This window comes from Thunnus albacares, chromosome 18 (genome assembly GCF_914725855.1).
Source record: "Thunnus albacares chromosome 18, fThuAlb1.1, whole genome shotgun sequence".
Taxonomy (NCBI): Eukaryota; Metazoa; Chordata; class Actinopteri; order Scombriformes; family Scombridae; genus Thunnus; species Thunnus albacares.
In genome coordinates this window covers 24,965,319-24,986,933 of record NC_058123.1, presented here as the reverse complement: position 1 = coordinate 24,986,933, position 21,615 = coordinate 24,965,319, and the positions used below count along the sequence as shown (strand labels likewise).

General features: G+C 37.0%; 1 protein-coding gene across 2 annotated transcripts; it reads left to right on the top strand.

The window, feature by feature from the left end:
- Nucleotides 1–1,873: 1,873 nt before the first annotated feature.
- On the top strand, nt 1,874–20,491 carry pip5k1ba (phosphatidylinositol-4-phosphate 5-kinase, type I, beta a). Of its 2 annotated transcripts, XM_044334621.1 has the most exons (16): nt 1,874–2,004; nt 5,855–5,899; nt 6,016–6,087; nt 6,969–7,099; nt 8,153–8,270; nt 8,394–8,546; nt 10,520–10,816; nt 13,309–13,493; nt 14,097–14,177; nt 14,769–14,817; nt 14,943–15,027; nt 15,116–15,253; nt 15,365–15,455; nt 16,251–16,347; nt 17,182–17,265; nt 19,426–20,491. In XM_044334621.1, the coding sequence occupies exons 3-15, from the start codon at nt 6,016–6,018 to the stop codon at nt 17,218–17,220; spliced, it is 1,536 nt and encodes a 511-aa protein (XP_044190556.1). In that variant the 5' UTR covers nt 1,874–2,004; nt 5,855–5,899; the 3' UTR covers nt 17,221–17,265; nt 19,426–20,491. The 2 variants fall into 2 exon arrangements, with proteins under 2 accessions (XP_044190556.1, XP_044190557.1); XM_044334622.1 differs by lacking the exon at nt 17,182–17,265 and having other exon boundaries at nt 5,855–6,087.
- Nucleotides 20,492–21,615: the final 1,124 nt, after the last annotated feature.

Here is a 21,615-nt window from a genome sequence, read left to right as displayed (position 1 = left end):
AAATGATCTGAAATGTTTATAGGCTTTGGCCTATTATGCATGTCTGTATTCAAAGTACTCTTATGACTACACAAACCCCACATTTTCCTATCATATTCTGTTATGTAATTGTTGTCCTTTCTGCTCTGGTTTCATTTTGTTTAGAACTCAGAGGAAACATTCACTGGTGGAAAATAACCAAGTAAATGTGCAACTTTTAGGTAGTTGTACTTTACATGAGTATTTCTATTTGATGCTACTTTATAATTCTACTCCACTGCTTTTTCAGAGGGAAAGATTGTACTTTTTACTCCTTTTTACTTTTCAGTGTAAGATTTAAAAAAACAAACATATGATAAACTTACAAGATACAGTATATATTAAATATATATTATTTTGACCTGTATATTTAGGGCCCCTTGTCACATGACAGCAGCACCATCAAAGAGTGATTTCTCCTCTAAACTTCTTCTAAAGTATGCAATATTTCATTTAAAAGACAAAAATGATGGAAAAGTCCAAAATATTACACTAATTTGGACTGAAACAGGCAAATGTTTCAGTCGAAATGGTCCAACCAGAGACCTGCGTTGTCATTTCACATCTCTTGTTCTCTTATTTCCTGTCATCTCTCTGTTGACATCTGCCTAACAAAGGTATGAGAATGTCCTCCATATGAGTTAACAATTATTTTCATTCTCAATTAATCTGATAAATATTTTCTTGATTAATGGTTTTGTCTATAAAATGTCAGAAAGTAGTAAAAAAAACGCCTGTTGTAATTTCCCAAAGTCAGAGTTGACGTCTTCATTGGTCTCAACTTGTCCAAAAGTCCAAAACCCAAAAATAATTAGTTGTACGGCAAAGAAAATAATTGAATCATCACATTTCAGAAGCTGAAACCAGCTAATTATCAAAATAGTTGCTATATAATTTTCTGTCAATTGACTAACTGGCTAATCAATTAATCGACTGATTGATGCAGCTCTAATAACAAGTTCTGCTCAACATCTAGTAACTAATGATATTATTAATCATCAACATCATAAACTTATTTGTATGAGTGATTTAAAAGGATGCTCAAATTGATCCCCCTCCACTCAAAAATATGTTTTTCATCTTGTTGCTATGGTTGGATGTTTGAGCTTCACACTCGAAGGTTGTTTCCACGTTTGTCTGCTGAAGGGGGAATTTTGTCTTTGCTCACTGCAAATCTGATTTTAAGGTCTGGACCTGTAAGCACAATTTGTGGCATCACAACTAGTTTGGAAGCCAATCCTGGTCCAGTATACAACTCACATGCAAGTGTGATGTGGAAACTTGAATCCTCTAATGCACAAACACTGAGAATGGACTTTACAGTGAAGTAGGAGACATCTTGTGTCCAGCTGTTAAACTTCTGATATGTAATATAATTGCATATTCATAGATTGTGGCATTGTTAATGAGGGAGAAGGAGAAGATGCCATTTTAAGGATACATTTTTGTGGTAAAAACCCATGTCAGACACACATTACTGTTCCAAGCTGGTCATTTTTATGTGGTAATACAGAGGGGGTCATTAATAGTAATTAATAATTATTAATAAAAGGTAACATTAAGACATTAAACAAATTAAAATCCTATCAAACAAAAAATACAAAACAAACCTGAATGAAAACTAAAAAATGGTAGAAGGGGAAAATGTTACACGTGTTGACAGCTCTGGCCTTTCTAACATTTTTTTCTCCAGACTCCCATACGCAATAGTAACAACTACAAGTCATGTAGGTACAGGGAAACACAACAGGTAGGCGGAGAGAGAGACAGAGAGAGAGAGCGAGAGAGAGAGACAGAGAGAGAGAGAGAGAGAGAGAGAGAGACAAAAAGAGAGAGACAGAGAGAGGGAGAGTCACAGACAGGCAGACACAGAGAGAGAGAGGAAGTGGTGAGGATGCAACAGCCGCTGCAGCACTTTGCACCTCATCTCACCATCGTCAGACTGCCACAGAGTTCATATCACAAACACCGGTGTGTGCTGTTCAGGTAAGACGGCAGACAGCTGCTACTCTTCCTGTGAACTTCATTATGAAGGAGAGATGGAGCCACTAACTTGTCTAACTTTTAGATCAGTCTCTGCGTGAATGACACGCTGTTGTAAGTATAGGCTATATTGTTTTATCTGCTGTTGTGAATAATAATAATAATAGTGCCAGGCAGCCTGTGGGCCGTCAGTGTGTCGCTCAGGAGGAAGATGGAGCTGGTGATGGTATCACAAGAGGAAACCAGCTCCACTTCCCTTCAGTCAGAGACAGAAAGCAAAATGTCGGAAATTATAAACTGGAGGAGGTCGCCGTCGTTTACATGTATGCAAACAGAGCCGCGGTGTGCATGTCGTGCGAGAGTGTAGCTGCGGGTTTAAACATCAACCTGAGATCATCTGAGCTTGACAGGTCACACACACACACACACACACGCACGCACGCACACACACACGTACGCACACACACACACACACATACACACACACACACACACACACACACACATACACACACACACACACACACACACACACACATACACACACACACTAAGCTAAAACTAACAATGTGTCTAAATACAACACACCTGTGATAAATTTTACCTTTATGAAGCCTGTCATATTCAGTTTGAACTGTTTTAAAGTGATGTTGATTCAGGTTTTATGGTCATTATGTGGTGTGTGGTGCTGTTGAAATGTGTTGCACTATAGATTACTGAGAAGTTTCTCCAGTTCACCCTCATAGGTTGTAGATTACTTAACCAGAGGGCTGCAACTAGTCTACTAATTGATTAATTGATTGGTTGTTTGGATTAGTTTGTTTCGATTAGTTGTTTGGTCTGTAAAATGTCAGAAAATGGTGAAAAATGTCGATCACTGTTTTCCAAAGCCGAGGGTGAAGTCATCAAATGTCTTGTTTTGTCCACAACACAAAGATATTCAGTTTACTGTCATAGAGAACTAAAGAAACCAGAAAATATTCAAATATGAGAACCTAGAATCAGAGAATTTGGACACTCTCTTCTTAAAAAAATGACTCCAAACTATTAATCAATTATCAAAATAGTTGGCGATAAATTTAATATATGACAACTGGTTTATTAATCGACTAATCATACCTTTATGTTTTACCTTTTATTATTAATTATGGTAATGATTGTGGTATAATTGCTAAGTATAGCCTACCTGATCTGTATTTAATATCATAAATCACATGACACATGCTGGTTACCATAAAATCTTCTGAAAATGTTTAAAGTAAATTCAGACTAAATGTAAAATGAACTGACTGACAAGAAAGCAAAACCCGAAAAACAAAAACCTTCACATACGTGTCTTCATCTGAGTAATATATGTAAAAATAGACGTCATTTTAAAGGGGAAGTCCGTCGACATACAACAAAGTATGTTTACAGGTCTTTGGCAATACTAACCTGTGGTAAGTGAGAGAAAAACAGTTGTGTAAGGCATTTGTGGTTTCAGAGGAAGCTTGGCAATGGCTGATCAATTTACTTCAAAGTGATGTCACTTGAGTCACTGTAGTTGGGGCTGAAAACTACAAGTTTGAAAATGAATAAAATCTGGGGGTGTGGTGTCTGAAAGAAGTGAGGTTACCAGACCTCTGTAGCCCGCTCCTCATCCCTGCTTCCGAGTAGCATCTGGAGGCTACATTAGCCGCTGCTAGCATCACGCACTTGATTCATAAATTTTGATACTTTTTTTAAGAGCAGCCCATCATGTTGGACAGTATTACAAGTGTACAATGCTAAATCAGTGGAGCACTCTTGTAAGTGCAGAAAGTGCAAAAGTTCATTTTATGTCTGCAAGAATGCTTTGACAATATTAAATAAGGTTGACACTTTGAATAAGATCTGTGAAAACAAGTGGTAGGATGTGTCTGAGCTCAGGTTAATGGCTGTGATTTGAAGACATGTGTATGTGTTTGAGTCCAGGTTAAATCAATGTCCTCAGATACACCTAAAAATACATGAATAGTTGTCAGTGATTGGATGATTTCTTACAAACTACCTTGCAGGTCCATATTTGTTCCCTCAGTCTACAAAACAGGTAGAGTACCTGTTTATATTCACAGACAAATGATTTTGACTGTTTTTGCCTAATTAATTATTTGGCAATCTGGTGCATTGTTAGTGTTATTAAGCAGCAAACGGGTAGACTAAGAATTTAGTTTTTGTCGTCATTGTTTTGAGTAGAAAGCCGTGCATCTAATCTCTCTAACTATGCAGAGGTTACACTAATGCACTTATTAATTCTTAATCCGACATGTTTTCACCCACGTTGTGTTGTTACATCACTCGATGTGTTTTCAGTGGAGGGAAATGAACCACCGAAGACTGTGTGTACATACTGTATAATTAACCTCATGCTCTACTGTAGTTGCTAATCACAAAGTCTTTTTATGAGAAGGAATAATCTTCAGCCCCTTGATTTAAATACTGCATGCCGACAAACTGGAGAACTGCCAGGCAGATCCTTGAGAAACGAGCCTTCTCATGAATGCCCCTCATGAGTTTCATTCTCTTCGAGTCAGACCACAATACCACATCCTGAAGCAGTTCTTAAAATAAACACGGGTTTGTCTGTCAAGATCTGTGCTGGATTTTGCTGCTTCATTCAAGACACTAAAAGTTTTTGGTAAGAATGTAACTTTTCAGGTTTCATACACTGATGTTTGCATCCATGGAACAACTACAGGGCCTAAAAAGTAACAAACTATTCAGTGCTTAAGTAAGTCAGACCCCTCTATACGTATATTACCAAGATTGTGTGTCAGTGTATTCAGCTGTTTTATATAGCTGCTGCCAGGTTTTGCTGGGTTTCAAGACTGTTGATTGTTGCTGTTGTATTGATTGTTGACACAAGTTTTGGCAGATTTAGTCCACTGTTAGGCCAGTTATAACAGTTTTTATGACCGATCCACCTAAAGTTTGGGCACTGATCTGGCCTCTTAGTTGTCTTACATTATCAAAGTGCTAATTACCAGACCTTTTATAGCTGACAAGTGCTGCTAATAACAACTCACTGTTGCAGCAGCATTTGTTTTGTGATCGAGGTTACATACAGGAAGACTGCAGATGATTCAACCATGATACAGTTAAGCCTTTTAGATTTTATCCATATTTGTTAGACATTAATTGGTCAATTCTACATCGTTCACAGTCCAATGTGACATAGTGTACTTTTAGAACTTCAGTATACTGTATATATTGGTATTTCTTTGATACATTTTAATAAATACAACTATTAGGTTTTAAATCTATGCAATAGTTCCTCTAAACCTTTCTGGATCTGCTTTCATGTTCTGCAAAGTTAGAAAACAAAAGATCTAAAAAATGTGGCCATTAGCAAAGACATTGAGAAACACCAATTAAAGCTCATTTCCATGTTTTCATTTTGATGAACAAGTGGATTCATCAGCAGTATTTCAGTAGCAAACACCACAGTTCTTTCCTTAAGTAGCCAACAGTTTATTTTTTGTTTCCACTTATTTTTTCTGTTTTGGTCATCACTCTCTCCTTTTTAGGTAGTTGGTGGTTGCATATTTAAGCAGAAATGTACTGAGTTTCCTCTACGGACTTATAAAACAGGGGGATTTGGCATGTAATGGTTTTCCAATCCTTCTTAATTGGGATCAAGGGTTATTGTGAAGGAGTCTGGAGTTTAAGACTCAAACAAACACTGAAGGTCCCTCAGAGCATAGAAGTGCCCCAGACAGAAAGGTCTGCACATTTTAAGGCTCTGTAAGTTTTTCACCAACTGGTGTGCTTTGCATCGACATTCATTCAAATGCAGAACACTTTGTAACTCCTCTTCTCTCTTCCTCATCTACAGGAGTGGTGTACCTGGAAAATGCAGTTTCGGTAAAGTCCATTCAAGGTAAATTACTGCGTCCGTCCGTTCATCATTGAGAGGAAAAAAGGAACTCAGTCCGCCTCACAGTTGGAGGAACGACATCCAAGCTTCCCTCTAATCAAGTTCTCTCTGTCCAAAAGATGTCAAACGCCACCGCTGACAGTATAGGAAGTGGAACCAAAACCTCTAAAGTGTCAAAGGACCATAAAAAGGTAAGGGGACGTTCATCATTAATGATGAGATTCATTCCAAGGAAGGAAGAACGTTACACTTACTTTAACAAAATCCTTGTTGATATCAAAACAGAAAATTATTTTGTAAAATCATTGAAACATTCAAATACATGATATTTTGGAGACTTTTAAGATTCCAAAGCATAATTATTTTGAATAAAACCTTTCAAATGTCAATGTGGAGCTTTCATATGTATTTTTTCCCCCTCCCTTTAGTATTAATTTCACTAGTTCTATACTTTAAGACAAGAAATACATATTTGGTTTAATGGGTTTTTGTGTGACGGAAAAAAACTTTGATTTCCTTGTATGTTGTTCATAAATTTGAATTAAGGACACATGGGACATACAAGTCCATCAATATATGATAAAAATAATGATCAAATGGTCAAACGGTCAAATCATTAAAACAATGACCAACACATCTGTGTTATGTAAGACAGCTGTGTGATGATGGTGGTGGTGAATAACACAGTGATTAGGTTGATCAGCTTCAGTTTCTGGCTTACAGAGAGATTTCAACACAGTTCAGTTTGTTGTAGGAACATTTTTTTTAAAAAGCCCAGTGAAAGTGTTCAGTTTTGCATTTTACTTTACTAGATTTGTACGTTTTATTTATTGATGTCGGCTTTTAGCTCCAAGCATCGCTGTACCAATGTACAACCTCAGAGCTGCTTTATGGGCAGAATAACACTCTGCAGGTTGGAAATAGCCTGTCAATGTGAAATTTGAGACAAAGTTTATCCCATCCCAGAGTTTAATACAATTTGGTGAAAATTTCAGGCTATGGGCCTGGTAAAACAGAGAAATGTTTGCTTTTTTACAAATATGTCTTTTTCATCCCTGTTATGGTTTGTTAGCCCACATCTGATGCCCTGAAAGGAGCCATTCAGCTGGGCATCGGTTACGCTGTGGGAAACCTCAGCTCCAAACCAGACAGAGATGTTCTTATGCAGGACTTCTCTGTGGTGGAGAGCGTCTTCCTGCCCAGGTACACACTCACTTATACACATATTTTAACATTTGGCTAATGCACATATTCAAAGTGAATTATAGATCAATAAGCTTAAAAGATCAGTTCAGCCATATTACCTAAAGACATTTTTCTTTTCGTGTCCACCTCAATACAATGCAGCTTGATGGAATTTTTATTTTGTGCTGCTCACCTTTGAAAAAACTCAACAACAAAAACATGTCTCTACAGGAAAAGATTTCCTTTGGATAATCAACCAACCTCAGCAAACATTTTTTGCAATTTGAGTGAGCTGACCCAGACTGGCCTCATTAACACATCCAGTTCCATGATCCAAGTACTTGTTCTATACTGTAAAACCAAAAAATGAAAATACTACATATTAGTGAGCCAACTTGTTTTCCTCTCTGAAGGTCTGAAGGAACTACTCAGTCTTTTATGAAAATTGATTTTCAACACTTTTCCAGCCTCTCAAATTGCAATTCATACATTTTTAACTGAAACAAAATACATTTTTATCTGATATTTGCAAAAAGAAGAATAGATAAAGTGGACTTATTGCTATGGTTAACTACTGTTAACCATAGCAATAGTTATTTTGTGAGGCTTATTTGACAGGTCCTGTAAATCCTTAATAACTGGCATTACTGTATCTGTGCAAATGATTTAAGACCATTATTTGAGTTTAGTTAGTGCTCTCTAGGTTAGATTTTATATGACACTAGAAATAAATTGAAATGAATTCATTGGAAGTGTACCAACTGAACACTGTGCCTTTCCAGGAAGTCTCCTAAGAATTTACAGTAACATATGAGTTCATATGAACTCATAAAACAGAGCGTTATCAAATATTTTAACCTACTTTTACCTCTAAAAAAAACAGCAGCATACAGATTTGTAGTGTATGTTAAGAAAAAAGGGAAGTCACTTTCAGAAATGTACATGAATTTTAGTGGTTTTAGCAGAAAGCCATAGATTTCAACAGTAATATGTTGCAAACAGCTGCTGTGGTATTGATAAACACTGATATTTTTCTCACACTGACTTCAATACATTTTCTTTGTTCTCCAGTGAGGGCAGCAACATGACTCCAGCACATCACTTCCCAGACTTCCGTCTGAAAACGTACGCACCGCTGGCCTTTCGCTACTTCAGAGAGCTGTTTGGCATCAAACCAGACGACTATCTGGTGAGTGTGGACACAGTCAAATTCACATCATCATTGTGATTCAGCAGCATTTGGCGGAAGTTTCAGTTGATTTGATTGCAACACTTTGTCATGGTAAGACTGTTGCGTCGTTCTGAATTTCAGTACTCCATCTGTAAAGAGCCTCTGATCGAGCTGTCCAACCCTGGCGCCAGCAGTTCCTGGTTCTACCTCACCAGTGATGACGAGTTCATCATTAAGACTGTGCAGCATAAAGAGGCCGAGTTCCTGCAGAAGCTGCTTCCTGGTTACTACATGGTAAGCTGCTCCCTCAAACAAAAACTCTCACTAGTGTATATTTTCATCAAACTGTCACATGTAAAAGTGACAGTTTGGACTTAAAGCTGCCCTGTGGAGTTTTATTTGAAACAAAGTTATGTTTAATGTTTCTCACCAAACACACTGTGCATATTCTTGAAGCCTAACGAACATGTTGAATGCATTTCCTTCCTCATAAAACATTCTCTAAATTCATATTTTAAATCCTGCATTGTTTACATTCATGTGTGCGTGCTAGCAGTCTTCCTCTTTGTTGATGCATCATTTAATTTCTTTGCCTGTTACTGCCACCAATTGTTGATCAGCAGAATAGCGTGAAACCAGCTGCAAGAATATGTGCCAGATGTGTTGGTTAAAAATGGCTGCAATACAAAAACAGATACAGGGCTCTTCTCATTTCTCTACTTTGTGCCTCCTCATCTCCTCTTTCCTCCGTCCTCCTGCCTGTGACCCAGGAATGGATCTCAGTGCACCATGTTTAATGATGTCTCAATTCCAAAAAAACATCTGCAGTAAATATATAAGTTGTCATGAACACTGCTCATCTGACAGAGATCATAAAGTACAGTTGTAGGCTTTAACAAAACAGTGGACAGATGATGCAGCATTGGTTTAAAATGACGACTCCGAAGCAAGGATGTCGCATTTTGTTAAATGCTTGTTGCCTCAACTCCTCTCTCGTATCTCTTCCTCGCCTCCTCTGCTCGCATCTCAGGTGGGAGGGAATAAGACACGAGGAGAGGAGGCGAGGAGAGGAATGGAGGATGTACAAACTGAGAAACGAGAAGAGAGGGTTGAGTCACATTGACTGATACTGTGTGAAGCGATATGTATCATGCAGAGAAGGGCAGTTTTAGTGTACCAGATGCAGCTGCTGCAGTCTTGTCAGCTGTTTTCTCAAGATGCGCTTTTGATAGGATGTTACATCACTTTTTTGTGCCTTCCTCAGTGGTGCAAACAACAAGATACATACTTGCATCTGGCTTTGATGTTGCAATCTTTCTTCATGCATCTTTTTTGTCTGCAGCCGCTACTTTTGCAGTAAAGTCCTCTTATTAGATATTTTCTACTATACAGTATAACTCCCCTTGCAGCAGCAGACTTTCCTCCATGTTCTAGTTTGGTTTTTTAAGCTTCCAATTATTATTATTATTATCATTACACCTTTTTCACATGCTGATTGCTACTAGAGGTATCACAAATCTCCCATAGACAAAATTAACTACAAAAACAAAGTCATATACAATGGGCTTTTGAAGAGTAATATATCATTGTAAATATTTTTTAACTAAATTTCACTGTAAGTAGGAGTGAGTGTCTTGATAAGAACTTTTTTACTCCTAAATTGGTTTCTTTAGATCATTTATTACCTAAATCCGGCCCAGATTACCGAGAAACATCAGGCTGTGGCAGTATATCCGAGAACACATGTATACATGCTGCAATAACCCTGAAGCTTGCGTGTACATGCAGCTGGGTAATCATCATTTCTCCTATTTTTGGGCTCTGTGGTGAGATAACGTACAGTTTTTCCTGTGTGGGCTGTCTTTGAATGTCTTTGAATTTTGCCGATGAGTTACTGTTCAGCTGTGGTAACTGTCTTATTTGTGGTTATTTTTTTAAGTGGCAGTTTCTATATTTGTCAGGCTTATGATTTATTGATTTAATCATTTTTGGACACAAGTAGGTACTGCTGCGAATACTGATCTTTATTTCCATTCCTTTGCACTCTTTTCAGTGTCTGAAGTCTTTTGTTATGCACATCTAAAAACAGAAGGATTCCAGGTTTCTCTTTTAACACTTGTTTCATGGTTTAACTTGATAATCAAAAGGAATAGCATGTGAGACTTTGGGATGTTCCCAGTTTCATTCTCAAGACAGTCTGTTCCGTCATTTGTCTCTACTCAACATTTTATCCTGAAAAAAAACCTGCTTTGTCTTTGTTACTGTAGAACCTGAATCAGAACCCGAGGACGTTGCTGCCCAAGTTCTACGGCCTTTACTGCATCCATTGTGGTGGCGTCACCATCCGCGTGGTGGTGATGAACAACGTGCTGCCGCGTGCCATTAAGATGCACTACAAGTACGACCTCAAGGGTTCCTCGTACAAACGCCGCGCATCACGCAAAGAGCGCACCAAGTCCTCACCCACTTTCAAAGACCTGGACTTCCAGGAGGAGCACGAGGGTCTGCACTTCGACCCGGACACCTACAACGCCCTGATGAAGACTCTGCAGAGAGACTGTCGGGTGTGTTCACGTTAAGATCTTATATGTACTAGCACAGTAGGACATTATGTTGGTATTAAGGGTGATATAAAGCTCAGAATCATTATTCTGTTCAAAATATTTCAGTGAAAGTGCAGGATATTTCAGTATTCAACAGAATTACAGACGTTTGTCACTGCTGGAGAAATCATCTTTTTTACTTGTTTATCTTTCTGTGAATCTTATGTGTTTCAGGAGCAACATCCTGTTAGATATTTCAGTTGTTTAAACACTTCCACAACTGAATTTCTCATGTTTCTAAAATATTTGTTTAATGAGACTAAAAGTCTAGAGACTACAGTGTTCATGATACTCCAAAATCTACCGGACAAAACAAACAACACAGCCTACTGATGATTTACATGTCTTCTTAGAGCGATCCCAGTAATTATACATGTAAAGTTAGCTCTGAGGTAGTGGTGGTGGTGCTAGAAGTAAGGACATATGACTGTTAAATTAAAAGAATTTGTCGTCTGAGGAGCAGGAATGTGATACAAAACTTTAATGGAAATCTGCTTGTTTGATTGTAAGATATCTTGTGCTGAATTTGACATTTTGAGCTGAGAGTGGCGCTAAAGGAAAAGTCACAGTTTACAAACTGGAAATGGTTCATCCTTTGGGAACCATGAATATCAAAAGAAAATTTAACTTCTATGTCTGGGTTTTCAAGTTATTCAGGATAAGTCTAGAGCTACACAGATTCTTTTCATAACTGATCCATCTGTGGACATATAGACTGTATTAATCGTTTAACCTATATGTTAAAAAATAATTGAAAAAATGCACAAGATGACATCTTCACATTGTTAAGTTTGTCTGACCAACAGTCCAAAATACATGTATAATTATATTAAACAGATAAGCAGCAATGTTAAGTGATAAATATATTATCAGAATGATTTCTCTCCAATCAAGTAATCAACACATCATTTCAGTACTCACAAGGAGCTTAAATCTTTCCTCAGCGCAGCCTGAGCTGAATTCAGCAGGAGATCGGCTCACCCTTCCGATAACATTATGCAACCATGACAGCCCAGTTCTATGATCCACGCCCCCGCAGCTCAGTCTCGAGCTGTTATCATGACCTCATTAGTGCCTGCCTGTTATTTGATTAGTGTGAAACAACAGTGGCCACTTGATGGGGGATTATTGCCCAGCAGAGAGAAGCACCTGACTCATATGATCAGGCTGAGCAGCTGTACTCTGGAGCACAAACTGGCCTGTCTGGGTGTGATGTGTTCTTATTGGGCAGTTAGTGTATTAGGTAACACAGTCCATATTAAATGCCTCTTTGTTTGTAAGTTATTTCATGACATCAGTGTTTGGTCAGAGGGATTGAGGCTTATGTTGTACTGTACTTTTGGTTTGCAGATCCAGGTTTAGCCCCTTTAACTGGGACCTGCTTGGGTGTTAGAGGTCAACACATGGCTTGTTTGAAGTCCTCCTTCAGTAAAAAATGCGTTTTTCTTCTTGTTACTTCAGTTAGATGTTTGACCTTCACTGTACAGAATGATGTATGTCCAGAGTTTGACACTAGAAGGCTGTTTTCATATTCATCTGCTGAAAGTGGAAAGTTTCTCGGTGCTCATCTAAAATCTGAGTTAAAAGCATGTACTTACAAGCATGATTTGTGACAGCACAATTAGTTTGGAGCCTGTATACAATTTGCACAACTGTGGTGTGGAAACTTAATGCCTCCAGTTCACATACACTGAGAATGGACTTTACAGTGAAGTACATCTTATGTCTAGCAGTTAAACTTTTGAAATGAAACATATTTGTATATTCATAGATTCTGGGTTTTTAATGAGGGAGAAGGAGATGATGCAATTTTAAGGATTTTAACAGGGTAACTAAACATTTTCTTGCAGGAAAACATGTTAAACACAATTTATTATTTCAAGCAGAGGATATATATATGTATATATGTATATGTCCTACAACATGTCTGGAGAGGATCTTTAAAAACAGTTAACTGTGGATGGTTAAAAAAAAATTACATTTATACGTTATTTTACCAGTCAAAGTCTTGTTTTATTACATTAATCATTAATCAATACACTTCACTAAATGGACCATATCTTTGGATATAAGAGTTAGACATAATACCCAATAATAATTGTTTAAGACTGTTTACTGCCATATTGAAATTATTCCTAATTCCATACTACATACTAAATCTGACCAGGTTCTCAGAATAAAGTGTTTGTTGGGGTTAATTGGGACGGACAAACCAAACTCAGAGTTTCTGTCAGTGCATGCATGGTGTCATTTCCTATTAGTGCAAAACAGAATGAGTGTAAACTATGATTTTATAATTATAACTTAATATACCAACTCCAAAAACAGAATACTACAAATGTTAGTAATGTTATTGTCTTCTTTTGTATTGCAATGCCTTTGTTTTAAAAAAAATGTTTTAGTTAAATTGCTTCTTGAATTGGTTGCTTACTTGGGTTTTCATCTCTCATTAGGTCCTAGAGAGCTTTAAGATCATGGACTACAGTCTCCTGTTGGGGATCCATGTTTTGGACCAGAAGCCGCTGGCCAGAGGAAACCGATGTGACAGCAGGAAAGGACAGAAAGTCCTTTACTCCACTGCCCTTGAGTCCATCCAGGGTAACGTGAAGGACCCTGAACCAGTGGCAGATGACGACACGTGAGAAAACTTTTTGTAAAAGTTTCTTGTAAAATGGAAAATTCACATTAGACATCTTTCTACAAATATTTTAGGAGTGCTTTTTAACACTACCTATTGACAGATAATTGCCATATAGATGATTTAATAGTGTGCAAAAGCATTTCAATACAGAATGTGAAGAATGTTTGTATTTGTATGTACATTCTCCAAACAAATTCAAAGTGTTTCATAGTGAAATATTTACTTTGTATATGGAGTGATGGCTTAAATATACTAAAAAAATTCTTAAAACATTTTATTGTTAAAGTTTGTATGAGGTGTGTCTGTGTTTCTCTTATCTCTCTCTTATCTAGTTTAAAAGTCTCTTCTGCTTTTTCTTCTGTCCTCTTGCACAAACTGCTTTTTTTTGCACAATAGTCTGATACGGTCAAAATAACACATCCTCACATGTGGGGATGATTTTTCTTGATAGTGTCGCCATAGCAACTAAGTTTGACCAATTATTAACAAATCAGTCATACGTGCTACATATTTCACACACTACACCCCAGAGGAAATGATCTTTTTCTCACAGATTTTATCTAAAAAATAAAAAAAATCATTAAAATCTTTTTATTTCAGATTGGGTGGAATTCCTGCCAAACATAAAGATGAGAACCTGCTCATCTTTTTAGGAATCATTGACATCCTTCAGTCCTACAGGTGAGCTCACAGTATGACGCACACACACACACACACACACACACACAGTGAAAACAGGAATTTGTTGTTTTGCAATTCACTTTTAGTCTTTAGTTACACTCTAATGTCCACATTCACATTTCACCAGAAGATGTTAGTAGTGCAGCGGCAGCCATTCTTTTAGGCTGTATTTAATTATAATCAATAAATAAATTGAAACGTTGTAAAAAAAGCAGCTATTAATGACATTAGTATTTGAATTCTGCAATAAAAAGTTTTCAGATAAAACTTAAAATTATTGTTTTGCTTGCTTCCATATTCTGTATTTAAATTAGTAAGATAGAAGTTTAAAATTGAATCACAAAATAGATTTTAAAAATACATTTTTATTCTTCCATTTACGAATGTGTCTGTTTTAATATTTACAGTTCATGGTCACTTTAGTTTTGTTTTTTTAAATGCATAAAATTGTTAATTTATTTAAATTAAACATTGAAGAAATGTGGGATTATTTGGTTGGTTCACTCCAGACTCCATACACAGACATACAGAATATGTGCGATGACTATAATTAAACAGGTGATTTTTTTAATTGCTAATTGTTATTCTCAGGTTGATTAAGAAGATGGAACATTCCTGGAAAGCTCTTGTACATGATGGGGTACGTAACTTCACATTTTCCCCTGCTCCTCACAGGTTTTTATATCCACCTACATGCATGCAGTATGTACAGTGTGTCTGTGTCTATATGTGTGTGTGCATCTGACAGCTGCGTTTCCTTTTCAGGACACAGTGTCAGTTCACAGGCCCAGTTTTTATGCAGACAGATTTCTGAAGTTCATGGGCTCAACCGTATTCAAAAAGATTCATCGTAAGTCATTCTGCATAACTCCTGTATTCTGTAGCCTGCATAAACAGTCAGCTTTATTTTTAATACATGCCGTCTTTGTGTGTTTCAGCTCTAAGAGGAGCGTCTTCAAAGAGGAAGAAGAATTCCCTCTACGCAGCAAAGTCAGCCTCGCAGGAGTTTCTGTGCCTACCGAAGGAGGAGAAGAAGGAGAAGAAAGCTCAAAGCATGGACAATCTGGATGGAAGCTGTAAGCTGAAAGGAATACATTTTAGCAAACATTTTTGTCATTTTTAGGGCAAACTTTGATTCTTTGTTTTTGTATTTGATTCACTAATTTGTCATCTGCTTGTTCCAACAGTTTACAGTTCCTCCAAGCAACCGGATCTTCTGCCAAGATCTGCTGTTTCTTTCGAGTCCACCCCTAATGATGAAGAGGACACTGACAACAGGTAGCATACATGTGTGGTTCGTTAACAAGTCAGCTTTCCAGGAATGTAGAGAAGTTAAAATAGTTTCATCACTTCACATCAAAAAAAGGATAGTGCAAGATACGGAACTGAATATAAACGGAAAGAGATGTGCAAAAGAACAAAAAGTCTTAGTAGTTTTGTAGTAGTAGTAGTAGGCTTTGTAGTTATATATATATTACATTGTATATACTGTAAGGTTCTTGTATTTTTCTGAGGTAACAAATCAAGTGAGAGGTAGAGTCATTTTCTCATAGACTTCTATACAAGTGGCCTTCTTTTTGGAGCCAGTGGCTTCGCCCCCTGCTGGCCATTAGAAAGAATGCAGTTTAAGTCAACTTCCTCATTGGCTTCATTTTTCAGACTCGGAACTACCTGCTTGGTTCAAACACTTAAAAATTATCTTTTTTTCGTTTTCCTGACAAGTGACCCCCTGTGGTCATGTGAATAATGACTGATATCTCCCAGAATCATTGTTTGCATCCAAACTCCAACAGTCAACTTTGTTTTCTTTTAAATATGACCGGGGTGTTTCTCTAACCTCAACCAAACAGTTAACTTGACCACCCCTTAACGACAGAAGTGGCAGATCAGAAAACTGTCAAGTGAATGAAATTTTTTTAACGGTCGTATGGGTAATTTTGTAAAGCAATAGCAGATAAACTACCTTCTTTACCATTAAATTTGGAGGAAGTAAGTGGAGCAACAAGCAGAAAACTGAAATTTAGTGTGCTCACATACGTCTTTACACTATATGTATTTGTATTTATGTTGCAGTGAAGACAGACGAGCCTCCAGTTCAACCATCGCTCTGGATGATCCTCTGCCGTCCCTCAACAGAAGCCAGTCAGAATCCGAACTGGACATCTACCTGGTATGAAATATTTTATTTTATACAATCTGCATGCAAAATGTTTTCAATTACAAGGTCTTAAAAGGCTGCCATTAGTCTATATTTTTCTTATTGTCAACAAATCCCTTGAAAGAGACCAAAACCAACAATGTGTTAGTCTGTCTCTCAATACTTTCTGATTTCCCTACAGTGTCTGTGGCACTCAGCACCAAGAAAAATATAAATATCACCAACCTTATTCTCTCTAATCCAACTAATATGAACTTTTACCCATTACTGCAAGATTTTTATGTATTTTTAATATTATTATCATAGATGACAAAATGAAATGGAATTATTTATTTAATAGGCTAGTATTTGCAGATTAATCTCAATTTACACTGTAATCCAATCAAGTATTTTCATTACTATGAAACTGACAAACTGATCATCATGGAGATTTGAACATCTGTTGTATCGAAACACAGACATTAAGTTTGTGGTATCACCCACAGGTTTCTGAAGTTAGGCTTTGAAGCTTGAATGAAGGATTTATGTAAATTTGGTCAAAATAGAGCTAAGGAGGGAGCTAAATACAGATCCCTCATCTTGACACAGAACATAACAGACTGCTGTCATCCATTTACTTACTCTACAGTTCTGAAGTGTTTGTTTTTTTTGCAGTATATTAAGATTTTTTCCCCCCAAATTGTTACAACATTTTTTTTTAAATATGTTACCACTATATTCTTTAAGTATTATGGCTTTCTTAGATGTTTTTCCCCAACAGTGGCCCTTATACTGTGTTGTACTGGTGTATCTGGGAACACCATTCACAATGAACTTAGGGGTCACTGGGTGTCTCTGCATTTTCAGCATCACACAGTCTCACCCAGGCGACCCAGCTGGAGTTGATCAGTCGTTTGTGTCCCAGCATCCATAAACTGTAAGCAGCAACATGTAAGCAGCATGATATAAACTATTCTATTGATTATTAATTGATCTTTTCTTGTGGACAAAGACACTGTTTCTGCAGGTGATGTCAGTTTCTTCAGCAGAGGCTGCAGCTGCGGCATGACCTAAGTAGAAATATGCAGACTAAGAGTGAATCATAACAAATTGACCTTTATCTAAAAGCCCTTACTATCTTTTACATGCTTATCACTTGTCACTCTCCCAGCATGCAATCTCTCCCGTCTTCTTGGAACTTTCTTCTTTGGTTTTGTGGTTGCGCTCGGGTCCTAGAGGCCCCGCTGATACCCTGTGACGTTTAGAGTGTATGACTCAGCTGAGTCCTGTAGCCTCCACTCCCTCGCAGTTCTCACGTCCATGTGAGCCTGCGAAAGCCTAAGGTCCCTAAATTCCCTTTTTCTACAGCACTTCTCTTACATAACCACAAAATCCTCATTCAGGCTTATATGAAGCTGATCGTCAGCCCACATTAAGCAGTTCTACTCAGGCTCTTTGGGAAGCCTGCAGACGTCGGGGTTAATCTAATCTCAAAGCCTCTTGACAGAAGACAGTGGGATTCAAAAGCTATAGTGAGAATGAAAAGGAAAGGCTTCAATTTATCTGCTGGCCTCCATTTGCCCCCCTGACTATTTTTTATTTTTTAATTTTTTAACTAATTATTCGAATAGAAGATCTGCATGATGTCAGCTGTTTTTAACCCATAGAATAAGGTGTCAAGGAATGAAAAAGAAATGCAGATATTATGTTCACTTTAACAGACAATGCAATTGTCTGTTGAAAAGATTTTTTGCCAGTAGGGAAGGAAAATACACCAGGAAATATAATATACTATGTTAGAGTGGTCAGCAAAGAATATTTTCAAGCTCCCAAAATTAATGAGGCAACATTTCAACTAGCAAGGTCTCAAACATCCATGTAAAGGAAAATTATCATATGCATACAAAAACTGACAGCTACACCCACAATTAAGAGATGGCACGATACAAAAATATTCCCATTATATAAGTGATCCACATATATCATATATACACGTTTTGAGAAATGTAAAGTGGGAAAAATATGTACGATGTTTGGCACCAGGGGGAGACATCTCATCAAAAAGGGTAAAGGAGATGCCATGTATCTTGTTTATTGATCTGATCATTTTTATAATTTTGTATATAGCCTGTTGGGTGTTTGCCAGGCGGTGGAAATGTTGCCTCATTAAATTTAAGGGAGCTCGTAATATTTAGTGTTCATTGAGTCTTGCATGGGCCTAAAACTGAGACCCAAACCCAGCCTCATCTTTAAGACCCAATTCGACTAAACCAGACTGTTACAGCCAAATTGGAGGCCTGAACCCAATCTGAGACCCAAAGCTATAAGATATTTGCTTTTTTTCTGCCATTACTGACCACTAGCTCACCAGGCTAACACAACACATTGGCTACAGTCTTTCACCTATGTGTTCCTTACTGGGCATTGCCTATTTACTTGCAACACATGACATGCATGGACACAGACAATGGGAACAGTCAACATAAATTTCTTAATAGATTACATTTAAAATACCTTAGCTTGGTACTTTGTCAGGTTCAGGTTGGTTGGCAGAGATCGAGTGTGGACTGCATATCTTGTTCCCTTGTATGCTACACGTGTTCTGCACCTGTATCCATCTGGGATTAGATGTGCTCACTGTCTGCCTTCTTTGCTTTAAACAAGTGGGCTAAATCATGCAAAACAGTTTTTTTTGGTTGGTTTTTTTTTTTTTTTTTGGTTAACCATAAATGTAAAGTGCCACACTGACACTTCACTCCACAACTATTATAAAAAAGCACTATGTGACGCTACACAAAATACTATAGGAAGCCTATAGTGTAGTTATATTAGGTTACATATAGCTTTTCTGCTATTGGACATGGTTAAATTGCATTACTAATTTTAATGTAGGCTTAATACATACAACAGCAACTTTAAACACAGTCTCTGGCTTAGTGACCCCCTCAGCATTGGGTCAATGAGCCTGTGTCAGTAATCTATCCATTTATAAAACTGTCTAGATTTAAATGTTCATGTCTTAATTCATTCCTATATAGGCTCTGAACATCAGCTGTTGTCCTCTCTTACCTAAACGACAGAGAAAAAATAACACTCCTTTTTGTTTTCTAGTGAGGAGAAATGAGTGATGTCTCCTCTCCCGCCAGCTGTACCTCTACAAGAGAAAGACCTCAGAGACATCAGGACCTCACAGCAGTGTAAATGTGACACAAACTACAGGCAGTAAAATGTTCATGTCAGTTTCTCCGCTGTGACGCTGTGTCACTCTGTGCCTTTGACTTTCCTTTCTGGGTCAAAGTAAATGTGCCAAATCACTGGTTCTTTTGTAGAAATCCTGTCAGTAACAGATGTGGATACAGTATGTGTTTATGTGTGTTAAAATCACTGAACACTGTGTTAATATAAAACACTATGAAGCTGCTTCTTCTGCTCCTGTTATTGTGCACTTTGCTGCTAATTTAACAACAGTGCTTGAGAAAAAAAATGAGTTTCAGTTTGTCCTCTCCTCTTTGCTTTTATTTTCGGATTTTCTGTACAAATTTCTCAGCGGCTGGATCCCTGAGGAAAGAGACTGTCTCCATACTTAATCATCAACAGAAAAATATGTTTTCCTAATGTTATTTTCAAATCATATATTTATACGGAAACATGTTCAAAGATGATTCTGATTTGGAGTATCTGAATGAAATATGCCAATTCATCTGTTGATACATCTCACATATGCATGAGTGAAACATTGTGTATCGTAATATGTGTAGCCTGCTTTAAAATCACAATTTACATAAGGCAATATATAATATTGTGTAATTTTTGACTCTATAAGAAGAAAGAAGAAAACTTTATCTTTATAACATGATAATATTTTGTTAAAACAAGAAAACTAGGTCGGACCTGATGCTTGGTATTAGTCCTGCACCCTTCACTGGATGTGTCATCTCTCTACTGAATGTACATTAGACTCAGCTTTTGACTTTAATAAAAACTAATGCCTGTTACTGTTCTGTATCCTGGAGGTAAATAATGAGCATATCGTGTGTTATTTCAGTTCTTATTCTTTGTCCACATGCCTTAACAAGTTTTGAAATCAGTGCTTTTATGTAATTTATAGGCCTACAACTGTGTTATAGCAATACTTTGAACTTGTATCTGTGAAATAAATTAATATTTAATGTCCTTACATTTATCTTCTTCTTCTTCTTTGTGATTTATTGAAGAAAAATGACAAAATGACAAACAAAAACAAACTCACAAAAACATACGCACATAAATGCAGTTCCATCATTAAATAGATAAGTGAAGTGAATTAACAAATAGAAAATATGTTGAATGTATTCTTGTATATTTAAAGTCCCCCTCTACTCAAAAATATGTTTTTCTTCTTGTTCCTACAGTTGAATGTTTGAGCCTCAATATGCAGAATCATGCAAGTGTGTCCAAAATATATGTGTAAGCATATATTAGTTAAAATGTTTTATCAAACCACATATCTGCTCACATCAACTGTCATATTCTATTTAAACACAAGGGGGCGCAGCAATGATTCACTCATAGTGTATTAAGAAGCTACAGTGGATGATAAAGCTAAGGTTTGTCTTTACTTCTTATCTCTGCATCATGTGTCCTGTCCTCTATATTGTACTATTACAGGATAAATAAATTCATATTTTTAGTTTACAGGCTGACTCTACCAGGTTTCTGGATAACATGAAAGTCAGAGTAAAGAAAATGATAGTATGTTTATGTTTATGTGTATGTATGTTTATTAAATGTGAATCTGTCTGACTGGTTAAATTCAACTTAATTTATAATGTGCAATAAAGTCCTGTGTGTATCTTCACCCACTGATGGTTTTACTGAGCAGAGTGTGAAGCTAACACTGCAGGTTTAGAGGATTTAGGTTAATCTCACTCAGATGAAAACATCCGCCAGAGGTGGAAATTAACAAAGTACGTTTAGTCAGTGTGATGTTGAAGTAAGTGGCACCTGACTTGAAAATTTACATTTTGTGAAACTTCACAATTTCTGATGACTTATTGATGAAGAATAAAATGCACACAAAACACTGTGCATTCAAATAACAAACTATATGACACTGATACTAAACTATTTTTCAAAATGATTTCCTTTTACTGCTAACACTTCTACACTCTGCTACTTTCTTATGGAGTATCTTATCCATTGTGAGTTTCAAATACTAATGTACAGATTTTAATAGGTGTTTTTTTTCTGAAATCAGACATGTCAAAGGGTCAGTCAGCTGTGGCTTTATGTATCCTGCATGATTAGTAACACATTAACATG

Excerpts from the sequence above, each read along its gene's own strand:
- pip5k1ba (XM_044334621.1), top strand. The coding sequence starts at position 6,016 with ATGTCAAACGCCACCGCTGACAGTATAGGAAGTGGAACCAAAACCTCT. Across the intron at positions 14,178-14,768 it reads GACATCCTTCAGTCCTACAG|GTTGATTAAGAAGATGGAAC; the intron begins GTGAGCTCACAG and ends TGTTATTCTCAG. Across the intron at positions 14,818-14,942 it reads AAGCTCTTGTACATGATGGG|GACACAGTGTCAGTTCACAG; the intron begins GTACGTAACTTC and ends TTTCCTTTTCAG.